Here is a 27,966-nt window from a genome sequence, read left to right on the forward strand (position 1 = left end):
ACCACAAGAAAGCCAGCAGCCTGACTCCACATGTGACCAGACAAACAGCCTTTCAGTGACCAGAGGACGAGGAGAGATTCATAAAGACGGCGAACCCGGTGCTTATTCTTCCTTAAGCATGTTTATTGAAAGTTGTGAAGTGCAGCTGTCAAGTGCAATTGCGGTATGTATGCATGTTACAATATCTTATCCAGTCTTTGCAGAAACATGCACAGAACATGAGCATACAACTGATACACAGAATGAAAAAAGAAAAAAGAAAACATCTCCAGAGTTTGTTATTTTTTTGTTTTGTTTTTTTTAAATGCTGAGTTTAAAGATATTGTTCATCCAGAAGTACTTCACTGTCAAAACTTAAAAAATTATAATAATAATAAAGGTGCAATACTCCAGAAAGAAAAAAAAAGGTGAAAATGGTTTTACAGTCAGAGTAAGAGTTGCAGTAAGGGATATGGACAGCATTGATGGCTGTTTTGTTGTCAGTTAAATAACCTAAACTCCCGTCGATCCCACAATCCTGAAAATACAGCAATAAAAATAGACGACACAGACTGGGCAAGACGATCATGTCCCTCGCTCACCCGCTTCAATCTGTGTGACCTAGATAGCATCTGTTATTTTTCTCCACCTCCTCACTATTTTACATGGTACTTACACTATACAGAAATATACATCATCTTCTGCCCATCAAACTTTTTAGGAAAAGAAAATGCAGCTTAGCCCAACGCCTCAACCCTGTGGAATAAGGTTTAAATTACATGCCACTGCAGGGTTGAGCCAACAGCAATGATGAGCTTTGTCCAGGGCAAAAATGAGAAGCTTGAAAGTGAAATACTGAAAATAGAATATTCATCATCTCCATAAGAAACCAGGTTTTGTTCATCCCACCAAACCCACGTTTGAAGTAACGTCATCAATGCTGCCGAGTGTTGTTCAAAATAGCCTCCCGCCCCCTTTCCGTATCCCTCCCCCATTCCAGATGGGGACTTTGTCAAGATAATAATTGCCAACATTCTTCATTTGTCACTCTGAAGGCTCTTTTCTCTCAACTTGTAACTTTAGGATCTGGTCTCGAGAGAGAACCACTTTTATTATTTACATCATTCAGCAAAAAATGTAACAACCAACACAGTCCCCCAGCTCCTGCATCTCCAGCATCACTAAAACCGACATCACTTAAAATCCAGACACAGGCACAGTGATTTTTTTTTTTTAAGTATAATGTCGCCACCGATAAGTTGTTTTCTCTTGGTAAGACATTCTAGTTGATATGTCCAAGGTTTATTTGGCAAATGTTCAATGATTCATCCTCTTGTGAGACAACCCCCCCACACAGCATCTCCAGACTGTCACCATCGCCGCTCGTGCCGCTAGCTGCATCCTTCTGAGAGATAAATATGTGCAAATTCTCGTCTTAACAGCGCAACCTCCAGCTGTCCAGGACAAGGTTCGGCTCTGCTGCTCTAGCAGAGCTCAAAAAAGTCGCCAGTCTGTCTTGACCTGTGCAGACCAGACTACGCCGAGGGACCAGAGCTGTGCGAGGTGGGCTGGGCGAGAGCAGCGGTGCTCGGGGGTCCCGTTGTGGCGGACGACAGAGGGGCGGGCGGGGAGCCAGTCTGAACTTGGGCCTGGAACTGCGCCATCTGTTCCGGGCTGGCCAGTGTCTTCAGCAGGGTGTTCTCCTGCTCCAACTGGGAGTTTCGCTCGATCAGCTCTTTGATCTGCTCCTTTAGGACCTCCACCTCCTCACGCACAGCGTACATCAGGTGACTCTTCACCAGGTCCTGAGACACACAGAGAGAGAGATAAGGCTTTAGGACGGGAATCTATCAAAAACATCACATCAACGAAAGAACAGAGAACTCATCTCATCTGCGGCCGAAATTCTATGCTCCAGATTTTTCATGATCATAGAAATAGATTACACATACTTATAAAATAAATAAAATAAAAACCCTTGGAAAAACAATGCTGAGACTTGTCCTCTGACTCTATCGGCACATCATGTGACCCTATGTCACCTCACTTGCTTTGGGTGGAGGGAAAAGGCTGGAAAATTACAGGGAATGGTTAAAACCCTTTTTATTTTAACCAACGGGCATTTGAGGTTCTTGAGGGGCAATAAAAGTCACATGTGATAGTGAGGGAATTCCCAACCTCTAACATTTTACAACAAACTAAAAAAATACTGCAAAACAGAATTACAGCCAAATACTTTTGTCCTGAAACTACACATGTTTAATGACATAAGCAGAGGCAGACCTGGTTCCTTTATCAAATAAATTTGCTGTAGTGATGATACAATAAACAGATGAGACAGAGGGAACGTGAGGGAGAACGCTCCCAGGCTGCGACGTCATTAACCCAGCCCACTTTAGAGTGTCAGCCAATCGGGGGCCCCCATATATTTATAAACGGGCGTGTGTGTCCTGCAGTTTGCCTAGCAACAGACACAACAGCAACGACAACAGAGTGAAACCAAAAGAACTGGAATAAAAAGCTGTGTGATTTGATGTTAAATAAAGCATTTAACTGCACAATTAGTTTTATAACACTACAAACATATTGTGATGACTACAGATATTTTGTTGAGGATGTTATTTTTTCTAAAACTACATCCACATGAACATAAACAATAATTATATCCTACGGAAAGTTAAACTGTTTGTGACCACCTCAGCACAATGTAAAAATATTTTTTTACTACATAATATATAAGAGGAGCTTTTATTGTTTTGTTGCTATAAATACAGATCTATATATACACACACCACTACTGTCCATGTCCTGCACATGTATCGGAATGTATTAATCAACTCAAATACAATAACAGACTCCTGATTATAATAAATGGAGTCCTACATTTAAAAGACACTCGTTGTCAACATATCCCACAGTGTCAATAACAATTAAATCAAGCTGAAACTCACCATCGCTTGTTCAATCTTGTTGTCTATGGCCACAACGCTGGCGCCTGACGAACTGCAAGAGAAGAACAGAAGAGTGAAACCACACGTTAGAATCGGTTCTGTGCTTTCGGTTCAGACACAAGGAAAGATGGAGCACCGCAGTGTCAGAAGAACCAGCATCGGTCCCGTCGCACGGCGGCGGGTCGTTGCAGGAGGATTGTACCGAGTCGACGGGGCTGGTTTTTCAAAGTAAGGCCCAAAGCGCTGGAGTCAGTGTGGGTGTAGCGACACCGGAGCATCCGTGGACCGAGCAGCGTCTCCATCACACAGCGGTGACACTACTGCTGCATGTGTGTGTGTGTGTGTGCGTGTAATGGCTCAATAACACATCTCTTTGTTACCTATTGTCGAGTTGGACGTGCGAGCTCTCCGCGCTCAGCAGCGACGACAGAAACGAGATGGAGAAATTTCGGAGGTGGCAGACGCCTAGGTCCATGGCCACGGTGTAGCACGGCGGGCTCATGCTGTTCATGGTTTACGATCCGGTATCGAACAACAACACCGACAGCCTCCGTGTGTCCCGACTCGACCTCCGCGCGCTCGCCTCCGAGAGACACATCCACACGCGCTATTCCGCCTGGTGTCCGGTGAGGGCTCGCGCAGCAGCCACCGCAGAGGTTACACGCACGATCCAAGGTCGGTTCATGTCGGAGCGACGCACAGAAGAACCCGCAGCTCCGGGACCAAGCCCGCATAATTTATCCAGCGACGCGCACACAGCTCGGCTCCTGATTGGCGGAGGGGCCGCTCGTTTGCATGAGCTATGCGGGAACGCCCCCACCTGGCGCTCAGCTGACACGCGTTTTGCATAAAATATTCCGCGAGGGGAGAGGAGGTGGATGAAACCGGGGAGAACCGGATGGGAGAGGAAGAAGAAAGAGCTGGAGGAGTGAATAACAGGCAGGGGAAGGGCAGCAGTCAGGACTGTGGAAATACAGCCACAATAACACATTCATCAGGAACTGTGCTGCCATGGACAATACTCACACACACACTGGAATCTCACTTGAGGAGAAGATGTGGTTGTTTTCATTCCCCATAAAAGAAGACAGACTGGAGTTTGTGATTCCAGGGAACACTTTAAAGGAATCCCTGTGTCTGAACTCATTGCACCATTTTACTTTTAAAATCTTTAATACTGAAATAATGCAAGAAGGAAATTAAGAAGATCACACTTTTCTAGATAGAAAGATGTATAGATAAAGATGGATTTTCATTATATATATTAGATTATATATTGAAAAAATGATGAAATAATAATACAAAATGAAAGTATTTCAGTCATTTGTATCCACTCCTATATTGTTGATGAATATATGTGAATATATGCAACATTGGAGGCTTTTACTCACAGTTTATTTAGCTTACATGCAATTTTATTGTCTTTTCTAAGTATTGAGAAAATGATGCAATAATTCCTGACATGATCATACGATCCATACAAGCTACAGTAACAGCTCTATAAATATTTATCAGTGGCATAGTTAACTGTCCTTTTCCCATAAGGTGATCATTTGGTTTTGGGGACAGCTGTTTAATTAAAGTGTTAAACATTAACTTCAAGCACTGTCTTGCATATACATATGCTGCCCCTATGTGGCCGTAAGTAGTACTACAGAGCTGTGAGGCTGTGCCACAAGATGATAAGGAGGCCAAGCAAAACAAGTCTCTAACATTTGAATTATCAAATTGGCTCTTCAAGCACAAAAGAGGAACAAAATATTTAACTTTTGTTAAGTTCAAAAGAAGTTGGACGATTTTGTTGATTAAACTTTTCTGACACATTTTAAATGGCTTCCTTCCTTACACCAAGCTAGATTGTCTAAGAGAGAAGATATTTGTGACAGAAGAAAACAATGACCCAGGTACTATCATACTACACAGTAGCACCAGCATCGCACTTCTAAAATAAGGTGTAATGGGCACATTGTCAAGCAACTTGTTTTAGAGACATGTCCTAGCTGTCACTAACTCCCTTACAACATTTCTTATAAGGTTTCGTCTCCGCTAAAGATTAAGAGCTAAGAGGTAATTGAGCTAAACACTGTATGACCCTTATATCGGTAAACCGCTTAACATGATATAGCAATAAGGTTAATCTGACTCACACAACATTACCATACAATCAAAACTGGGAGTATCATTGTGCTGGACAGTGACACAATCCCAAACAGCTCCCATCTCAGAGATAATCTAATCAAGACCCTCTCCCAAAAACACACAACTCCCTAAGTTCTCTGAAGAGCCAGTCACACACATTCCACTGACACCCAAAAGCCTAAAATATCACATGTCTGTCTGCTCACACCTGCTCTACACATACATAAGCGTAAAAGAAACAAATACACTGATCCTGCTTTTGCTTCTTTTCTCAAATTCAGACTAACTTAGAGATCTTCTTTCTACCAAAGTAAAATGCGGTGGCATACTGCAGGTCACCCACAGACCATGCAGAGGCCCCTGTTAAAATTGTACGAATGGTCCTAAAACCTGGTCCTTGGCCCATTGAGTACTCCTGAGGTGTAGCTGTTGTACTTGATGTACCTGTATGTACAGTATTAATGAGAATATATTAAAAGCCTACAAAAACAGGGTACACACGCTAAGTACCCTACATGTGATTTGAATGTCTCTGTCCACCTTTAAAATGGGGGCATAGTCTAATTTGGGCATTGCCTGGCTTATTAAGCACCAGTACTTTAAGGAAGGCTCATCCATAGCCTCTGGAAAACGTACAGCATACTGATGTCGGCCTCTGCTGACCTCTGATCCCATTCAAACACTTCAACACTTAACAAGAAGTAAAACAGCTTAATAACAAGTTTAGAGCAGCGCTTATCTCTTCCGTTCTCTTCTACGACTCGGAGAGGGGATTTAGCCAATTACCCAGACCCAAATAGCCAGTAGGACTGCGGCTCTGATGTAGTCACACTCACAAGCCCAGAGGATTGGAAGGAGCTATACTTGGTCCTACTGGCGACTGGCCAAGAGCTAGATGACGCTCCAAGAAAATGCACTTTCATGAGCCACTGGTTAATACGATTTTCACGCTATAAACAAGAAACACGAAGTTCACGCACTGCAAAACAAAGTGACTCATACCTCAGACTTTCTTCCTGCTGCTATTGTTGAGATTTGAAAGGTTTTTAGATGCATGTTTTCATTTTTCTAATCTCATGCACACAGAATGCTGATTTTTTAAGAATAAAACTATTCTGCTGCAATACCATGATGTCTTATATCCTCCAGTGGATTTAACCTGTTATACTGTAACAGTACTTGATTTATTACCAAGCATTACACTGCTTTTTAAGTGTTATAATAGCAAACTGTTATAGGTGGGCCAGCCATATAGCCTTGCAGTAAAACAACAACAGCCCAGGGACCTACTGAGGCAACTTAAGAGCTATGACCCAAACTGTATTAAGGCCCTTTAACAAAAGTCTGGTTCATGCTTTACTTTTAACTGACACTAATTATTAGTTCTAATGGGCATTTGAAATACATACGAGTATACTTTTATTTCCAAAAACAAATGTGCATGATATATCCATATTTTTAAAAACATATTTTCTTTTAAAATATGTATGAATTTGGCATTTGTAATTCACACAAAGATCTAGCCCGTCTATGCATTACTCTACATTAAGACACCTTTCAATATACTGACTACAGATATCAAATATAATTCAACTTCGTAAACCTGTTTCCGTTTTAAGTATCCCTCAATGTGAATGCAACCCCTGACGCCATGAATGAATGAACAGAAAAGGACAATATAGCCACACAGCCTTTTGTGCGCAGCTACCGTAGTGATTGGCTCAAGCGGCTCACTCCCCGCTGCTTCCCTGTCTTTTATTTTACCTTTTGAGGTGCTCCTCCAGCTCCCAGAACAAAAGCTCCATCGCCATCTCGTCATGGCCCTGCACCCGCACACCCCGCACTCTCATGGAGCCGTCCGTCAAAAGGAACATGTACACTCCAAAGTGACACAGCAGTGTGCGTTTCCAAGCTTCTTTTGTTTAGTGTTTTCAAACGGCGCCCCGCTCCTTCTTAAATTTTAGGGGACAGGTCTGCGTCACCCCCTATAGATGCATGACTAAGTCCCGCTGCATTGAAAATCAAAAAGGCAGCAAGGCAGGTTATGAAGACTGAGTCCATGTGTGTATGTTATCTATTTGTGTTTGAATGGCTGACCAGTGAGTGAATTACTGAGTACAGAGAGTAGCTGGGGCGGGTGGTGACGTGTGATCATGTGATGCTGGAAGTTACATAAACCATCAACAGAGATTAGCATGTGGCCCAGTGATTTCCCTGCTTCTACAACACAAGCCCTCTGCCCCCTATAGCCTGAGACACAGATACACAATAAACTCTGAGCCTCAACTCTTCAGCCTAGCTTAATATCTCTAACTGTCCCTTTACTGATCCAAATACAATAAATCACAGTATTATTCAGTAAAGACAATGTATTTATGTATCTCCTCAGCATAATGTAGATTTATTTGCACATAGGAATGATGTAGGCACTGACCATACCCTGTCATGGTTTGGATGTGACATGATGGGACTAGATGGTACATATTGTGCCTTAAGTCAAGGGTGAAAGAGATTACCAAAAAGCAAATGAGTTTTCTGTGGTCGATAAAGGTTAGCAGAGTCACTGAGGGATCAACCGTCAAAACTGCAAAAGAGGCCCTGACGCTCACTTTTTGGTGTAGTTGGCAGTTTTCTAAAGAATCACGATTATTTCCCCCCCGTACAAACTCTCGTTTTCAGTGTCAGCTTGCTGCATGACAGACAAGAGACCCTGTGCTTTGGGGTCTTACCTTGTCATTTCTCATTGAAAGGCAGCCTTAAGATGGCTTAGTGCCCCAGCAGACAGAAAACACAACATGCACTCACAGAGCCTCCGCTGGCTTAGAGACGGCCGGCCAAGAAACAACAGGTGAAGGATGAGCACAATGTGGGGATTTGACTTGACCTAACAGTCTCGACGTGCTGGGGTGAATCAGTGTCACATGACTTCTGGGTGGGTCGTGCAGTCCTGACAGCAGCCGTGCTCACAACACTTCCCGTTAGCTTACCAGATGTAGTCAGAGTAAGTCTTCAAACACCTTCATTCAAACTTAGTCCTCTAGTTAACTCACTTTGTGTTAAGAAAAGTCCTTTTGTTTTTTATCAACTAGAAATATAGGAAAATACAAGTTTCAAAGCTCAGCACTAAAAATACCTGCAGAGTCAGAATACACGTCAGTGAAAGCACCTCTGTAAGCACGTCCTTAGGGTGCATGTCATCGTGCACGGGTCGTAGATCAGTGACGTTTGATCATTTTATCATAACATTAGTTCGCCTGATGGCAAAAGTTAAAAAGTCCAGTGCTACTGTACCGCCGGCTAACGTCGCCAGACGGGATTGAGCCAACCACTACAAAGTGCTGACATTTCTGATCTCTACAATGTAGCCATGGACTGTAATCTCTGTTACAAAGGTCCTGTTCAGACCTGGTATTAACGTCTGTCCAGAGAGGACAGCTGCAAGATTGTCTGTTCACACCTGGCAGTGGGATGCATCCTGAACGCGTATGTCTCTCTGACCACTTCCCCAATTGATATGCAAATTACACATGTGCGTCATTTCTGTTTGCCAACACCAATTTATGTTTTTAGACTATACAGATGCGTTTGTGTGTTTGTGTGAGAGAGCAGGAGAGAGCAGGAGAGAGCAGAGCCAGAGCTGCACGTAGTGTTACAATGAAACAAGATTTTACTTATAAAAAGAGTAAAAGAAAAATCAATATGTAGCGGTCCATGTTATTATTGTGTCGGTCGCTACAAATAAATCTGTGTATTGTAAGCTTAGAAATACTTTGTTTATTTTGGAAAACTGTAGCAGGTCAGAGGACATCAGCTGAGTAGGCGATGCTTCAATGTGGCCCAGGACATATCTGCGTTCACACGGCTAACAGAATGTGGCCACATGCATCCCAGACCAACCTGGGAATGATCAGATCTCAAACTCGTCCTCAATGTGTCTTGTTCACACCTGAACTTTCTACTTTTGATCAGATCCCTCAAGACAGATGGTGTCAGGTCTGAACAGAGTCATAGTTAAAAAATGAATAAAATAAGGTATTTCTTTTCTAGGTTGTAAACTCTTGATCAGTGCTGGGAGTGTGGGGTTTGTCTATGTCTATTACATTAACTGTTCGAACACATTTATTCAAAACAAAGTTTGAATAACTATTTAGTGCAAAATGCATGTGCTGCATCATGTTTATAAACCTACAATAACTTGATTTCAGTGAATATCTAAATGCTGTAGTTCACTCAATGGTTTACTGTTTATCTGACCAGGCTCGATATAAGTCCTAGTGGATGCTTTTCAAACTTTAGGCCTGTGGTAAAAAACGAATCAATCTGGCTTTGCAGGGCTGCGGAAATAAGCTCATGCACATCAAGTTAGTGTGCATGTGCATCCATGAACAATGCTATCTATTTCGGCATGCTGTGTACAACACAAAGCCTGTTTTGTAATGTGTATTTCACATCTAAATCACATGTTAGAAATGTTTAGATAACAGTCATACAGAGGTCAAAAGCAGGTCATGATGGTTTATTTCTATAGTAATGCACACTAAGTATACTAGCAGAGCTTTCCAAAGCTCCTAATCTGTATGATTAAAATAAATGTGCTCCATTGTAAAAGTTTCTTCTGTACAAAGACTGAAAACTGCTTCATTAATATGACTATCCACTATTCTGATGAAAGAGGTGCTAGACGTGCTAGAGTCCTGGTTATTTTTTGCTAAATGTGTCTTACAGGAAGAGGACCTGTGCCCACGCCTGCAGTCTTTCTGGGGAAATGTAAACTCTAAAAGTTAATAAACGGGGCCTGGCAGGTCCCAGCGATGAAAAAAAAAAAGAGGCCTATTGAGTTGATGAATTTGAAAAGGCTTTTAGCTGAGCTGGAGTTTGATAGTGGAAAGCACACACAGACTTTACCAGTAAGCCCTGGCAGTGGTTTTCCATAGTCACACCCTGACTATGGAGAATGACAGAGAGCTACTGTGAGTCAGTCAGAGAGGTACGGAGGAATGATGAGTGGCCATTTTGGCGTCCATATGTAAGAGAGAGAAGCATTATTGGAGCATTTGGGCTGACAGCAGCAAGTCCTTAGTCCTCCATACTAATACACACACATTGGGGGAGAGTTGGAGGGAGAGAAGGAGGGAGAGAGAGACTCAGCCAGAGATACAGAGCCAGAAGGGCCTAGATCCAGCGCCTCAGCATTCATACTGTCTCAAAGAGAGGGAGCGCTAACACATGTTCTGAATATGGTCTGACTGCAGTCAGTGGATTTTTGTGTTTCTTTCTAGTGCTGCGTTAAGACACAAAAGCACAATCTGATATTAACTTGGTGTGTCCACTTCTTTTTGCAAATCATCAGGTCATCATTTTTGAACATGTCAAAGTGAGGAGCCTGCTTATTGGATTATTTTGTGTTTCTCATGGACAATAATTGCTACATAATCCTAAAACACCCTTATAAATAATTAATGATTACATAAATAAGAAAATAATATCACGATTACAGCAGGTAGACTTTCTAATCTACCTGCAGCAAGTTATTCAACCACGTTCTATAGCGAGACACTTCAGTTCCTACTGGCAGGCGAAGTAACCCATTTATAGAATAGGACCCAACTCCTATACACACACACAGAGGATCAAGGTTACATAACGTTTTGTGTGAAGTGTATGAGCAGCAGGTTTGAATAATGTGGAGTGAAACCTGGCATTAAAAGGATTAGAAGCCAAAGAACACACAGCGCTCTGAGCGCAGACAACAGGAGACAGGAGTAAAGCTAATACAGCAGTAAAGAGGAGGAGAAAGGGTTGAAAGAAGAATGTAAAGAGCTAGATCTCCTCATAGAAAAGGCAATACAGAATCAATAGTTGGATGCAATTATGTTTTTAAATAGTCAGAACTTAAACAGGGTTGATTCATTCACCTGACCCCCTCAGAAAATCATATTATCATGCATTTTACTTTTTGCATATAAAACTATACAATTCAAGTATAAAAGAATAATATCTACCCAGAAATGTATTTTATGAATCTGAAAAAAATCTACAGAAAAGTGACGAAAGTAATTTAAAAACACTTAGGATCGTTTTGATACCAACACTAAAACTAGAATGACACTCAGTAGAACGCATATCAGTCCCCTTGAATTAAATCAAGAAGCACCACATTTCAAACACTCAGATATCAGTTCCCTAAATATGCCAGATTTCGGGAATTTCTCAAGAAATATCTGAGATATTTATGAAAAAAAAATCAGGCATGCGAGTACTAATATCTATGAACAGGTGGAATTTGGTGTGGATCCAGATAATGATCCGGATGTATCTGATCTCAATACATGCATATACAATATGATGATAAAGCAGCCAGTCAGCCTTGGAGGAAGTGTGCGGTCTCTGAGTGCCCCTCTAGGTCTTTTTATTATAGAGTTGCCTTTTTACCTATGCGAGGACAACTAGACACTAATTCTTGACTACTGAAAAGATGCCTGGGTACAGTGGGCAGGAAAAACTATGTTAACGTCATCAAAAAACACCAACTCGATCTGTGTGAATTCCCCAGACAATGACTGGCTCTATTCACACATTGGCTCTATTGGACTGGGGCCCTGAAAACTGAGAAACAGACTGACGGGTCAGATTGTTGTAGAACCATCGACAATGTCTACGTCAGAGTACGCCTATTTGTCAATGCTATCTGTACTTGAAGAATACACTTAAGACTTTTTTTCAATACTTACTTTGGTAAAAAATATATAATGATACAGAAATGTGTGTCTCTAATTAATATTGATTGTTAAAATAAACAATCAAAAAAAATAAAATAGTAATTCCTAAAAGTATCATTAATCCTGTTTTCTTTCCCTTTTACATAAGCTGCTGAAACAATTCAGATACAAGCCCTGACCCATTTCCCTGCTTTTTTTATTTGTGAAGACAGAAGTGCGTGCACACGCTTGTGCATGATTACAAGTCAAGAGAAGAGGATAGAGCAGTGAGTGGATTAACTAATGATGACACCACCGTCACTGGGATGGAATCTCTGACGACAGCAGAGCTATCATAAGCACAGCTTAGTTACAAACAAACTAAGTGTTGATTCCTGCATGGCTTTACAGGCCGGCCTGCCAATGTACAGTCTCACCATCATGACCAGACTTTCACTGAGACAATCATTCACTGTGTATCTCTACTTATATATACACACCATTGTTCACTTTTCTTTGAGCAACTGCCTTTTTCCAACTATACAAAGCCAGGATAAGGTCATTGTGAGTTCAGACACAGTTACACTGCACAACTCCCAACAAACGATTACGAATCTGGTTTGATACTGATGAGAATATCTACTAATATGTACTGTTCAAATATATCTTATAAACAACTCACATACTCCTTGTAGAGAGTATATTTCTGAGTTTACATGTGGAGGATGAGAAAGAGGAAAAGCAGTCTGTGAATTAAATTCAACAGTCCCCTGTGACCTCTTTGAAAAACTTAAAGTAAATTTTGTTTATGGTGAGATGTATTTTCTCTGCTACGTCAACTTGATATCAAGTGGATGATAATTAAATCGGAACCTACTTAAATATGATGCAACGTCATACACCTCCTTTACGGAGATCCATATGTATTATAAACCAAGTTGCATTCGTCAGTCTGATGTTAGTGAATCTAATATTGTACACAATAAATGGTTTTAAGTAAGGTTGAGATTCTGTTGTGATGATAAACATAACAGGAAGTCTTTACTGTGCCCTCCTAACCTGGATCCTACCACACTGGTTAAATAATGTTTAATCATTTGGATCACAGTGAGTCAAAACAGAAAGATAAAGATAAGTCTTACCTGTAACAGCGAGAAGGCAAGACCACAGATCAACATGAAAGAAAGAAAAGAGGAAAAACTGATAAATGACAATATACCACGGGCTCACAAAGTTCAGTTTGGTTCTGCTTTAGTCATCACTGTAAACATTTATAACAGTCAAGAAGTGTTCACATTTATTATTGAGACGGTAAACAGCTGCTCACAAATCCAAACTTGATTAATACTAGGTGCTAGACAGAAGGGACGAAACAAGTCCACACACCAGTTGCTCCCACAAACTTTTCTATTTTACGTGGGAGGTAAAATAAAAAAAAGTTGAACTGGTGCACCGACATCTTTTGTCTTCAAATGTATTATTGAACCCTTACATAATCAAATGGAAAAGATAAAAGATGTCAGTCAACCAAAACGTCACAAAAACATCCAGGATTCATTCAAATTCCTTCTGAACAAAACATTTGAATTTTTGCTGAAGGGCAGTTTTCCAACAAAGGATTCTTACTCCTCTCAAACTGACAACAGCCCTTATGTTTAAATAAGGGGATTGACATCAGTAAGCAATCATGAGATGAGTCATGCTCCACCACAACGAGGAAACATCCTCCATCGTTACACCCAAATTATGGTCAGAGCACTAAAATGACGTCATCTGATATATTTTCAAAGTCTATAAATTGGAACAGTTTTGCATTGGCAGCCAAGCCCACTGGCTTAATCCTTAGAATATAAACTGAGATTTCAAAAAGGTATGCACTGTTACACACTGCCATCTAGTGGCAAATACTGGAGCCACTGCATGCCTTACAACTTATTTAACTTCTCCCTTCTCTCTGTTAAGACCTTCTAGTTCAGCTCATGTAGAGAAATGTTTCCACTTATATGACATGTCACAAAAAACGTACAGTGTTTAAATAATTGACTGGCCTCGAAAGTAGTTGATAGAGGCACTTGTAGAATGTCTTTGAGTCAAAGCCTCTCAAATGAATGCATGAACAGAATCAAAAGCTTCGATCCTGACCTCTGTCAGTTTCCAATCAGCACATAATAACCTCAAAGTCAAGTACATTTCGATCAAGATTTTCACAATGGCTGCTCTTAACATTCCTCCGCTCACTGAATCCACATATCCCTGCGTCAGCCTTGTTAATGTTGGTGAGTACAGCGTGCAACTCTACTGATAAAGTAAACTATTAAGACTTAAATAGTGGATGTGTATATTTCAGAGCAGTGTGATGCGAGTTCAAGTCCTTGATGTCAGTGTGAGAAGAGAACATTGCATTCTTTCCACGGCTAATCCCTCTTTTCATTAGCATAAAAACGACTTGTAATCACACCTTGAAAGCTATAAAACAACCTGGAAATAAAGCTGTGTGCACGGTTATTTCTCAGGTCACAGTCTACTACTTGTTATTCAGCACCCCACAGGCTCCGGTGCAGCTCAAACAATAGCTCAACTAATAGCTTACCGCTTTTCCAACATAATTATGCTTCTCCCTCATCTTTCACAATGAGATTTGTTTTGTGAAATATTTCTTCCCACTCTAAATGTCCTTCCCTGGAATAAACTGATTAGCTCTTTCAACTGAAAAGCTTCACTCATTCATGTCAAGAACAATAGACAATTTGGGATCTCAACTAGTCCAACATGACTCAAGCACTGAAGCACAAACACTTTTTAAGTGATTCACTGAGGTTATAGAGGGGACAGACGTAGCCAAGAGCCGCTTTGTGGAAAGAGTACTATAGCATCACACTGAACACCCTAACTGGTCTTGATGCTCTGTCATCAGCGTGTGACTGAGAATGAGTGAATGAGAAATTAAATAAATTGTAAAGCACTTTGAGCAGTCGAAGGACTAGAAAAGCACTAGATAAATGCAGTTCATTTACAAGAATCTCCAGCTAAAAGTTGCCTTCAGAGTGCAGTAAAACAATGGCTTTATTAATGATAAGCAAAATCCTTATCATAGGATTAGGAAATTATTGGCTAAGAAACTCAAAACACAGGCAGGGGTTAGTTCAGCTGACTAACCCTGTACACATTTAACAGACAGTGGACCACAAAGCAGAGCGGCCCTTCTATCTGTGAAAAATTGTTTCCAATGGAGATATTTACAGCTCTGCTCCACGCTTCTCTCCCACCATCCAGGCTCGCATGCCTGATAAGGAGCATCTACAGCAGTAGCACTTTAGCTCTCCTTCCAATTTGAGACAAATATGGCGCTTTCAAATCTAAAAACAGGTAGACAGGCCCACAGTGTGAGGAGCCTGGAGTGTGTAGGTAGTTCCACAGCTTGCCAGCCAGCAGGGGGTAGTAAAGCACCGTTTGCAGGGCTGAACATGGTTTGCAGTCAGATCATACTTGGCATTAGTGCAACTGTGGTAGTGCCAGTAGCAACCACAGGGAGTTATTTGGGGTATGTTCTGTTCAGAACAAATTATTTTTAAAACTTTTAATCAGTAGTCTCAAGAGATTTGAAGTAAAAAGAACAAGTATGACAGAGTTGCCCCCAAACTTAGTTCACTCCAAAGAAAAGAAGAGGGCATGTTAAGCTGCAACATGTAGAGTCCTCTTCAAAATAGAGAACGCAAACTATAATTTGTCCATCCAAATGCACATTGAAGTTCAACATAGATTTAAAGAAATAATACTAAAAATCTTTTCTTTTGGTGGGAGCTAGCATAAATTAAAGTAACGCTGAGCACAGTACGTGGATATTAAATAGCCAGACAGACATGATGAAGAGCCAAGTGTCTCTGTGCTTTATTCCCGCTAATAAGAGAAGGAGCTGGCTAGACTGTTAAAAATAAAAAAAACTTGCTCCCCCCACCCTCCAGCAGTCTTCCTCACTCAGTCACAGAGCATAGAAAAGAGGATTAGCTCACACAAAACGAGAGTGAATGAATATGAAACCCAGTGGGAAAAGACACTCAGTGGCTCGAGCTCTAACACAGCTGAGAAAGGCTGAAGCGATCCGACTCCGGTACTCGCAGCAAACCTGATACATTTACAACTGTTATTTATGAAGTGTACAAGGCCTGGGTTTGAGCTTCTCACAGAGCGTGGCTAGCTGCACAGCCCTGCCTCCACTCTTTATGCTAAGCGATGATAACTCTTAAGCCTGGATTTTACATCTGTGTTGGATCAACACAGTGTTTTGGATCCACACAGAGTCTATAAGCCGTAGCCACTGAGCACTTATACTTGCTAGTTTGCGGTGGCGTTTCTATGCTATACTGACTTTTAACATTGGTGACAGAAACTGAGCAGATCAATCAAGTTAATTTCACTGAAATTCACATGAACCAATGTATTGCACAGACAGAATGAATATTGCACAGTTAAGTAGTAGTTACCGGAGTGTAAGTGCAGTCCATAATGGATGTGTGTAGTTCTACTGGGAGAAAAGCTGATTGTACAGTCTTACTGCTGCAGGAAGGAACAACCTGCGATACCCTGAGACACTTGCTCAGTGCTGTGATGGTGTCCTGCAGGGGGTGGGACTGGTCCAAGAGAACCAATCACATAGTTGTTGTTCTCAGAGTCACTACTACTTGTTAAATATCAAGGAAGGTGCCCATCAGACTGCAGTGCATGTTATGAGGCTATGCTTTAACTAACGGATTGATTCAACACAGAACAATAAGGTCTTAACACTTCTTCCACCTCTTTAAGCAAAAACAGCAAATAAGTGCATTTTCCAAAGTGTCATTCATGCTCCACAAAGGAGCATGAATGACCACAAGGTTTTTTAAAGGGTTTGTTCAATCAATGCCCAACAAGATTCTACATTTTTGGTGTCAATTCTTCCTCTTAAACATTAGTCAGTTAGTGGACTTGAGAAATTAGACAAACTGAAACCAGAACTAGAAGGCCTATCTCGTACTGACCAAGAAAGGGAAAATATATTCCTGGATCCGCCCCCTTAATGGAATCCATTCAAAAAGTAAATGTCTTCTTCCCATATCCATATCCCACCCTTCTATCAAGCAACATAGAGACCATAGCAAGGAAAAGATAACCTTGGAGGTAATAATCGGTTAATAATTTTGACAAAACGCCCCAAAATTCAGTGCCTCAAACCTCTCTGATGTGAATATTTGCTGGTTTTCTATTAATAATAAACTCAATATCCTTGATCCATTGCTGCACACGCTTTACTCATAGAAAACGCTCAAGCTGAAAGGCCAATCAGGCCAAGATATGTCACATCATGAGGAGACAGCACACATTACTATTTGACACTTGATATTAATGTGCAGGGTTTTGCTCACAGACTCAACAATGACTCAGCTAGTCTGGACTGCAGATAAGAAGTTAAGCAGTATGTCATTATCTATTTTTTATGGGTTGCTCTGTTTATAAGCTTTAATAAAATTGTCATCTTTTATTACGGTCAAGCTGTAAAAACGAATAGATAAAGCACTAAGCCGAGAAAGAAAAAGAACAAATAGAGTGACAGAAGAAATTGAGGAGTAAAAGGCAGGAATGCTCTTGCCGCTAGCAAAGTCATCAACCACATTTTCTCTATTAGTGTGTGTGTGTGTGCGTGCGCATGCGTCTCCTGGAGCTGACTGGACAGTGATCTGGCCACAGGAATGCCGGCCATGATTCAGCACATTGCCTGCATGTTTAGGGGACTGACAGTGGCAGCCAACTAAGGCCTAAAGATAAAAAAATGTGGGGCTGAAGATAAAGGCTCGATCAACACCATTACATAGTGTCCTACACTATACAGGCATTATAGATATATTATGTTACACATTATGTAGACAAGAGCTCAGTGACGACAGAGAAATTAATTCTGCCTTATTCTTCTTTAGCTTTTGGTCCAATTCACTTCTCTTACAAGGGATGAGAACTGTCAAAGTAACAAGAAACTTTCATACATCATATATTAAATATGGAACATATGATAATTTACGTCCACGTCATTTAACTTTTTACATTATAATTAGTTGGTATAAGGGCCGACGCCTTTGTCGGTGTGGTCTAAAGAACTTGATTGTTTACTTTGACTTCTTTTGCATTACCAGTAGAAGCCTTTGCCTTTTGAATTGTCTCATGTGTCATGTTCAATGTGCCGGAAAACAACTTTTCGGAAACCAAGTCATCAGAAACCTTCCCGTCTTGTCAGTGTTGCATCTAACCCTGACCACTGTACAAAGAAAACTGGCTGTTACGGGTTGTTCCTTAGATGTAAAAAACACAAACACTCATTGGCTATTTACGCTCCAATGTCCTGAAGCTCAATGCACGTCATAAGATTGCAGCAGAAAAGGTGCATTGACAAAATCTGTGCCAAAGTAAAGAAGAAATGAGGACATTCACTCTGACATTTGCGTTCACACATACATTCCCTCCGGAGAAGGTCAGGAGATTATGCGGAGTTCAGTGCATGTCTGAAAGCAGCTATAGAGACTAGGCTGGTGGTACTTAAGAAACTAATGCTTAATGCTGAAATCATGAGGCCGAAGGTTGACAATGTTGCTGTATAACATTAACACTGAGAAGGAGACCAGATTATCTAGCAGGGGCACAGAGGAATTCAATATCTATGCTCTCCTGAACTAATAAGAGAATAGATTGAAAGATAATCTGCCACAAAACATGTATATTGTGTTTTCATCAAAATTAGTTATATTGTGATGAAAAAAAACCGATCAATTTATTAGAATGCAATAAAAACAGTGGAAGAACAATAAATAATGATAAACAAATACAACCGCAAAATAATTGCTTCTGTTTGTAATGAACCGGTACAAAAAGAACCACAATTAAATCAGCGCAAGCCGTTTTAAGAGGGTCTGACTATCACGGCACTAAGTGTGTGTGTGTGTGTGTGTGTGTGTGTGTGTGTGTGTGTGTGTGTGTGTGTGTGTGTGTGTGTGTGTGTGTGTGTGTGTGTGTGTGTGTTCAGGGGTGAGAGGGCAATTTTCTCGTAGATGAAAGGCAGACTAAAAGCACAATCCGTTACCATCCATTACAAGCCATTAGTTTTCCCACTGAACACTTAAGTGAAACAATCCCGTTTATTGATGGAAAAATAAACCATCAGCAGTAAGAAGGCGGCACAGAAAAAGGAAATCAATGACACATCTGTATACAGGCACACACAGCAAACAAATCAGCACCGGACAAGGGTACGATGGGATTTCTGGAGAGATGTGCACAATGCGAGTGATCGGTATCAACCTCTGTTTCATCCAAACACAGTGAACCACTCACAATCTCGGCATCACTCTGCCATTCATGCTTCCCCTGCTCAACTTAAAAAAACAGTAAATACTCAGTCACCTTGTTAACCTCTATGACACAAATTGTCGTTTGTGAATATGGGCTTTACAAATAAAATTTGATTGATTGATGAGTAGTGCGTGGGGAGACACCCCACCCCCCTCTCCCTCATACACAGTATGTTGCTGCTCTGCTGTGTTCTGGTGTTCTCTGGCTCGGTCTGTGTGCTGGGGAGGCGTCAGCAGCATAACAAATAACAAACGCTGTTTACTTTTAGTGAAACACTTCAGTGATGTGCCACTATGGACACACCCGAGTCCTATAAAAACGGCTGTGGCTGAACACAACAACATGAGTGCATGTGCTATGAAAAGAGTATTTGTGCTGGAGTTTGTTCTCGCTGCTTGGAAGAAAAACAAACACCTCCCGGTCTACCGTGCGTATTCAGTTCGTCACTTATTTCTATCTCCAATCAGCAAAAAAACATCAGGGCAATATGTTAAAAAACAAACAACATCTAGACATTTGTTATGGTTGCTGAAATGGATTTACTCTAATTAGATCAATAATTTGGACTCACCACCCTTTGCTTAAATGGCCTTTTCTGACTGATAATTTTCTCCATTTCTACAAAGCATCAGAAAACTAAAAGCACTCATTTAGTTTTCCTACAGCCTCGAGTGAGGTTAGAGGACATATATTCTGCCCTCCAATCAAAAAGCCAATTGTGTTGTTGCACTGACACAAGCACACAGCTGAGGTTAAGACAATTTCCATGTCCGACATACTGTCCATGTTAATACAAACATCACATGCAGGTGGGTGTCGTTTTCTCGGCTAACTGTATCCATAACGTCAATTATCATGGCATGCGTTCAAGTGCTTTGGTGTGATGAGCTGACAGCTGACTCTGGATAGAGCCTTTGAAGAAGTTGTCTTGACTAACCTGTTGAATAAATGCATTTTAAGCCCAACTAAGCTCTCCAGAAGCCATGGAAAAACCCTCATCACTAACACATCTGTGTTCACCCCCCACCAGCAGATGAATTCTTCTTTGTTGAAAATAGGTGATAGTTGTGGTTGAAATCAGTTAAAATGTTACATTCCAACAGAGAACATTTTATCAATGCAATAAGTGAACAGACTTGATAATCAGTTTGCCTCCAGCCACATTCATCCATGTAGGATAAGACTACAATTTCTATGGCCATCTTTCAGTCCGACAGGAGTTGAATATTCTATACTAAAAAACTCAGGCTGTAACTATTCTGAAACCCAAACCATGATACAAAGATCCATAATCTCGTTTCACAAAACAGAACGTCATTTGTATTAAATGTTAGGGCAAGGTGTGTTTTTGTAAAACTGTATTTTTCCTAACTGAATGTGTCGCGTGGCTATTTTGATAAAGACTGAGTGATCACACCTGCAGTGAAAGTTAGGATAGTTTAATAACTGCAGCTCAAGATGGATGACAACTCTGAGATTGCAGACGCCCCTGGCACATTCAGGTCGGCAGTGTGAGAGCCTTTTGGGTCCCCACAAAAAGTATAAACCGATCTGTGGCTCAAAAGTCGAGGTCTGAGCCAAACCCATGGATATGGAAAATTACTAAAAATATACAATATCCAGTGGAGTATATTACACCACAGATGATCTTGTATTTCACAAAATATTCCAAAGCCTTTATGACACACCATGATATGCATATAACTGAGGAGGAAAAGCTAAGATGGGTTAGAGTTTACAACAGGTCAGTGCTGCCTCTGACTCATCAAGATGTGGGTACAGCCATGGAAAAAAAAAAAAAAAATCCAGATGTGGCCAATGTTTAAAACAACTAATAAAACATCTGAACTGCTGCAGGTCTGTCAGAGTATATAAACTTCAAGCTTATCATCCATAAAACGATCAACATAAACGCTGATGAAGGAATCCGGACAGCAACGCAGAGGCAGGATTTATCAGAGCTGGAACAGTGATGTTCAACTCTGCTCGGACAGCTGAGTCCTTGGCGGTTGAGACCAGCTTCAGCAGATGTGACTAAGTTGGGTTAGGTCAGCTTGGGTCACTTCCTCTGTGTGTTGAATTTTCAGGGTCTAGTTGATCTCCACACAATGAGCAACAGGCCCAGCTCACACCGGCTCCCCTGCACTGCCAGGGGGAAGATTACATTCAAAACAGACAGCGGCAGAGATAGCCATCACGCTGCCAGCCAGCCAGCCCACCCACATTCCCTTGGGCCTTCACACATTCAAACGCACACACACACACACACACACACACATTAAGTGTGTTCTGAATAACAATAGCACTGCATTAGGAAAACTGCAGTGTCCTAAATTATTTCGATGAGACCACTGGTTAGGCACAGCAGGGGATTAAACAACAAAATGTTGGTTTCCTTTCCAAAGCAGTTGTACCTGGCTCAAGTCGTGCAATGTGAAGTCATTGGCAGAGCACTGACCAGAACATGATGGTAGCTGAAGACAGACATCTCTGGTATTTAATACATAGCAATCAATGCCAAAAGCATTTAAACCCCAATCCAATGCCCCACTGCGTCGCTTTATTAAAAAAGCCAGAATAACCATCTGTTAAAATGCAACTTTATATTAAAAGTATCATATCTTGTTATTACTAATGCAGAGAAGATAGAAGGATCACATTTACTTCAACAACTATTAAATCAAAACTAAAAGTAATTCGACCTGGAACAAAGTTTCAAAAGCTGCTAGTGTAAATAGCTTTTCCAATTTCCTAACAACTAATTTAAAGTTAATCTGTGTTGTAAATTAAGAAACTGAAAATCATACCATAAAACAGTATCTGAAAAGATTTTACACCTAAATCTCACCACACAAGATCACCAATACTGTGTAATAGAGAACAAAACTGACAGAAATAAACATTACAAACTTGAAATTATGTTTATAAAGTGCTACGTTTGAAACTAGAACAGAAAATAATACCAAGCACTTGATTCTCTCCGAAACTGAAAAGTCTATATTACCTCTCTTCACAAGACCGTCTTCAGTGTGAAGGTTTGAAACAAGAACTGAACTACAGGACGTACGTGCACACACAGAGAAATGCAAAGAGAAACAAAACAGAAACCACATCAAGGAGTCATGCATGTGGAAACCTGCATATGACCATGTTAGAATACTTGCTCACACATTAAGTTATATTTTGCTCATGCTGTTAAATATTTAGCACCAGTCTGCAATTACTGTATTACCTTTAATGGCTGATAAAGCCACATCAGTCATATTCCATTAATGCTGTGTCAGTGCAGATAGAGCAAACTCACAGCTAACATCCTGCCTCAGACACAGCATTGTGCCTTAAGGGAAGATTTATGACAACAGGGTAAAACTATTAAAATACTGTAATGTCAACAGGAGCCTGTTCACAAGGACAAAGAATTTTTAATCTGCTTTAAAATTAACACTCAACTTACAAAAATGTGGCTACCAATAACTAACAACACACAGTCATGAATCAGAAACCAATAAAGGGTTTTCTTGAAAATGATAAATTAGAATCTATAAAATGTCACTGTTTTACTTTAATGCAACTGCCTTTTATCACAAGATAAATCCAATTTAATCCAATTTAGAAACGGACTTAGATCAGTATCTGCAGATTTGAGATATCGAATATAAAGTACTCAGAGGGGAAAGAAACCTGATTAGGATGAGCATTGATTGTGTTTGTATCAGCTGATGAGAGGGATAAGAAATGGCCAGAGAAATACCCAATCTCATTTTCAGTGAGGAGGCACAAACTTCAACAAGCTCCATCAGCTCCTTAACTTCTAGTCGTGTGACAGCTCAGGTAAACATAGTAGAACTGAACCTAGAGGATAATTCGCAGAGACAATCTTCTCATTTGTAACAAGGGCTTTGGTTTCACCCAAACGCTGCTTATCATCAAAGACAATAATCCACCTGATCCCACATAGATTTCACATTCCGCCGAGTTAAACATCATGTGATAACAGCAGCCATCGTTCAGAGAAACTGAAACAAAACTACCGTCATTACACCCAAGGTACCTTCTACCTGACTGCATGTTTATCATAACTCAGGTGTGACACAAGTTGGTAGGGTGAGGGCTAGGGTAATTGGTAAAAAATACAAACGTGGGGGTGGGGGGGTGGGGTGGGAAGGCTTGGGATTGTTGGGAGTGACTGAAAGGTGGGTAATTTCCTGCTGCTGCAAAGTGATTAAAATTCCTGTTCAACCTCAAAATGAGCTCTTTAAACTTATTATTGGGGAGGACATTCCATGGGATTTTCATGTGGGTCAGAGCATAAATCACTAACAAACTCTAGTGACAAGAGGAGTGACAAAGAGAGATGGTGAAAAAAAAAGATGGGGTGGGGGGGAAGAGAGAGACAGAGACAGAGAGAAAGGGAGCACTTAATAAAATCAATAAGCTTTTAGTGAAGGAAAAAAGCTACTGCACTATACTTTTCCAATGTAAACGAGTAAACCACCATCTCATCCTCATGAGTTCATCAAAAGGTAGTATTTCTAAGCCTGGCTTGCCTTGTGAGGTGGAATGTAAAAAAAAACAAAAAAAACATTAGCTGTCATGTATTATTTCATCCGTGCAATTAAGAAAACTGATTTAATTTCCATCACAATTGCAGCTAGGTACCCTTTTCTATATCAAATGAAATGATCACACAACCTCCACTGTGTTTCCAGCTTTTCTACAACAAATGAGTGTGTACATAAAACTGTGCACGCAGGAGAAATTCTGCCCAGTAAACAAGACCATCAGGATTGAAGCAAGTAGGGATTCAGGCAAGGAAAAAAGTCGAATCACTGCAGCCACTCGATAAAGACAAGAGACGTCACATCCAGCTGAGCCATGCACTGTGTCCCACTGACAGAGGACAGACAGACTGTGGCAGCCTGGCTACTGTCTGCCGGCTATCTAGGAAAACAATAACACCTTTCTTCCCTCACAGCTGCCACAGCAACCAGTGAAATTATCCAGCTTCAATCAGACTCTGGATGCTGATTTAGGCATCAAAAACCCAGTTAACAGCATGCGTCTATCTCTCAGTACGATGCTTTGATTCCAGACTAAGTGCTGAAATTTTCATTTAATGTGCCTGTGCTGAAACTCATGCAAATGTCAGAAAATTTGTCACAACCAATTAAATAAATATGAACAAAAACAGTCAAGGATATAAGAGCTCTTACCCATCCTCCTCTCCATCGAAAGTCTTAAGACCAGCTGATGCAGTTAAGGCACTGGCGGTGGTGATATTGCCCTCAGCTTCTTGACCTTGAACAGTGCTGGATCCAGCCTCCCCTCCAGACAGCTTGGGCAGTCCCAACAGAGCCGACTGGTGCTGCAGAAGCAGCCGCTGGGCATCCTGCAGCTGAGTAGTGGTGAAAGTGGGCAGACTGGCATACAGGGCACTGGCCTGGGCAGCATGAGCGAGGGCCAGAGCACTGCTGTGGTTCTGGGACAAGCTGACAGAAGATGGCTGGCTGTGAGGAACAGCCTGCAGGGGCATCCTACCACTATTAGTGTTGTGGGCTTGGGGCTGAGGGTCGCTCTGAGGGTTGGGAGGAGGCACACTTGTTGCAGACACTTGGCCCTGGTGCAGTGTGGTGGGCTGCTGGGCACCAAGACCCAGGTTTTGGATTTGTGTTGGTAGCGACTGGGGATTCTGCTGCTGGCAATCCAGGTGACCAGGGTGGCTTTGAGGCTGCTGGCCGAGACCTGCTACACCAACATGAGAGGGCAGAGTGGAGGTGGTGGAGGGCTGCTGGGGCTGTGTGTGGAGAAGTGCCTGTGACTGCTGAGGGCCTCCTATCATCTGACATGCTCCATTAGCTGGCCCAGTGGGAGCTGATCCAGCTTGGTTGGACAGAGATTGAGAAGCAGCAGCCTGGGGGATACCTTGGTGAAGCTGGGTGTACTCTGGTGGCCTCACCTGCACTGGGGTTGCTTGGGGGGCAGCAGCTGGCTGCTGCTGCAGGGAGGCATAGCCCAGGTTTTGCTGCTGAACACCCACTAGGCCCTGCGCAGAGCCGGAAGGCTGATTTGAAACTGCCTGTGCGTAGGTCAGCTGCTGCTGGGATAGAGAGGGTGTAGGGAGTCCAATTGTGGTCTGGTGGCCTGGCATGGGAGCAGGCTGATGAAGGTTTGTAGGAGCCGAGGGGGCCACAGAAGTCTTCACATGCGAGTGAGTAATATCCTGGGCATGCATGTGAGGTTGGGCTTGTGATGCGCCCATGGTGGGGAGGATTCCTTGAAAGCCCTGAGGAGGGGAGGCATATTCCTGGGCATGCTGGGGTACTGGGTGTCCCCCAGCCTCTCCACTGCACACACTCTCAGTATAATGGCTCAGTGTGCTCATATTGCTACTCACAGAACTTCCACTTGTGCTTTCCCTCTCTGAGGCTGCAGCAAAGTTCTCAGAGACATACTGACGCATGCCGAGAGACCCAGCATCTGAAGCAGAGGAACTAGGAGCAGAGGCTGGGTTATCCTTGTCATAGAATTCAGTACATGTCCATCTGCCCTTCTTAAAGGGCTCAGAGCTAGAGTCCAGCTTCACCACCCTGAAGCGGGAAATAGTGGGAGCCACCACAGGGGCTGGAGCAGGAGTAGATGATACAGAGGATGTGGCCATGGCTGCACTCACAGCATATCCAACTCTTCCCTGGATCCCACTGGAGGGTCCCATCCCTCCAGAGGAACTGACAGCAGCAGAAGCATCAGGGGTCGAAGTATTCATAGCCATGTTTGAACTGATATTTTGGTGTTGTTGGACAATGCTGATATTCGTAGCAGACATTAGGTTGCCCCCGGTTGCAACAGTGCCACCTCCACCTCCGCTCCCCCCACTGCTGTTCATCACATTGATAGGAAAGCCACTAATGCTACTGCTAGCACTGGTGCTGATCCCCCCTCTCACAGGCACGTTGGCAGAGCTCAACATATTCACATTACTAACGCTGCTGGTCTGGGGATTAACTATGCTAACTGTAGTGCCAGTAACAGAACTGTGCATTCCAGGGACAGCTCCCGAGGCCACAACCCCCACAGACTGAGCGACAATATTTGGAGGGCTAGTCTGGGAAACATTCTCTTGAGGGCCCCCCACATTAGAAGGCATTTTCTGGGTGACACGAGGTAAAGCTCCAGAAGCGAGGGCAGACTGGATGCTCCCAGGCCCAGAGGACAGAGAGTAGACCTGGGTATGGTTAGGATGGTGAGGGTGTTGATTTTGGTGGTGGTGGTGGTGCACAGTCCCGTTCACCATGGCCCCACCATGCTGTTGAGCCTGGTTCAGTGCATGGGGGTGCGAAGGCTGGTTGGGGGAGACAGCCCCAGGGGTCTCTGCCTCATGGAAATTATTGAGTGTCTCTTCCGAAGAGCTTCTCTCTGCTCCAACTATGTCATTAGCTCGAGAGAGGGACACATCCAAGATTTCTGAAGAAGACAGATCCTCAGTGTGGGACTCATCCAGATCATCGTAGCTTTCTGTGTCCTCTGCAATACTGTTGTTGGTACTCACAGATATTTGTGCCGGGGTCACACTTGTGATCTGGAATCCACTCTTCTTTTTCATCTGGGCACCGGCCGACTGTGTGGGCTGGGGCTGGGAAATAAGATTCAGGCTGTGGGGAGGAGGATGATGGGGACCCGGGGAGGATGAACCAGCGGGAGGTTGGCACTGGATCAGCAGGGAGGGCTGATAATCATCGGCTGAGACGTGGCTGTTGTTGACCACCGGGTTCGCTGGTGTTGACAGCGTGGAGCCGCTCCCGCTGCCTGTGTTGCTACCTCTTCTGTGAAAGACAGCCGGATGCGCCATCTTTCTAGCACTGCTAGAGTCTCCTGCAGGGTCCGGATGATGCATTTCGAGAGGATCCGTGGGGTAGTTGGTCTCTGACAGAACGCGATAAGGTTGCGATTCGTTAAAGGCGCCGTTTTGACAAAACTACAGTCAACAGAGAACACGATCGAAACAACAAATAAGCTAACTAGGCGTCGGATAGCTGTAGCTAGTATTTACAGCCTCTCATACACCAGTCAGTGCTCTCCAGTGACAACGAGGCAGAGGAAGCTAGTGGCTACTCGCTGAGTAGCTAGCAAGCTAACGTCAGCTGATGCCAGTGGTGATTCGCCGGCTAACTCCCACCGTTTTCCGTCTGGGTCCTTGTTAAACACACGCTAACACTTTGCGGATGTAGCAAAAGTAGCTGTGCTGGGATGAAAACGCGCAGCGAGGCGGAACGGCTGCTGGGCGAGTTAGCGCTGTGAGAAATGCTAGCCTGACAAGAGGAGAACCGTCAGCTAGCTAGCTGCCAGGCTCCATCACCGGCTAGCTAAACAGACCGAGCCGAGGCGTTTTCACTGCTCGGTTTGTTCAAGAAAAGGGAAACACGCAACCTTTCGTCCGCTGCACCGTGACGTGGAAGAGGACACGGTCAGTGAGTAGGAGCGGACCGACGGGTCAGTATATTAATCCACTGGCTCCTGGTTTGCCTGCTGGTTTTGCTGTATCACTGGTTCTCCCCAGCGGCAGCGTCGCTCGGTGTGTGTGCAGCCTGCTCCGGCACCGCTGCTGTGGCTCGGCGCTGTGACGGCGCTGGAGGGGAGGGGTGCTCGGTAATATGGCGACCGCGCATGGTCTGTGCTGCCAGACATAAAGCAGTCTGGGAGAGAGGCGGCGACGAGCCCCAGAGCCACACCGCGCACGAACTGTGGCGGAAAGAGCCGAGCGGAGGGCGCTCCCTCAACCGCCAGCTCGGGGAGCCGCTCGACAATAGATGATGCGTTTGACTCAGGGGCGG

General features: G+C 42.8%; 1 protein-coding gene across 3 annotated transcripts; it reads right to left on the reverse strand.

Annotated features, from left to right (window-relative positions):
• Positions 1–102: 102 nt before the first annotated feature.
• LOC117754670 (TSC22 domain family protein 1-like) lies at positions 103–27,944 on the reverse strand. Of its 3 annotated transcripts, none has more exons than XM_034573740.1 (3): positions 24,352–27,944; positions 2,931–2,982; positions 103–1,784 (listed from the first exon to the last, which is right to left on the reverse strand). In XM_034573740.1, the coding sequence occupies exons 1-3, from the start codon at positions 27,027–27,029 to the stop codon at positions 1,515–1,517; spliced, it is 3,000 nt and encodes a 999-aa protein (XP_034429631.1). In that variant the 5' UTR covers positions 27,030–27,944; the 3' UTR covers positions 103–1,514. The 3 variants fall into 3 exon arrangements, with proteins under 3 accessions (XP_034429631.1, XP_034429633.1, XP_034429632.1); XM_034573742.1 differs by lacking the exon at positions 24,352–27,944 and adding an exon at positions 6,834–7,306; XM_034573741.1 differs by lacking the exon at positions 24,352–27,944 and adding an exon at positions 3,311–3,913.
• Between the last annotated feature and the right edge of the window lie 22 nt (positions 27,945–27,966).

Source organism: Hippoglossus hippoglossus, chromosome 21, assembly GCF_009819705.1.
Source record: "Hippoglossus hippoglossus isolate fHipHip1 chromosome 21, fHipHip1.pri, whole genome shotgun sequence".
NCBI classification, from domain to species: Eukaryota; Metazoa; Chordata; class Actinopteri; order Pleuronectiformes; family Pleuronectidae; genus Hippoglossus; species Hippoglossus hippoglossus.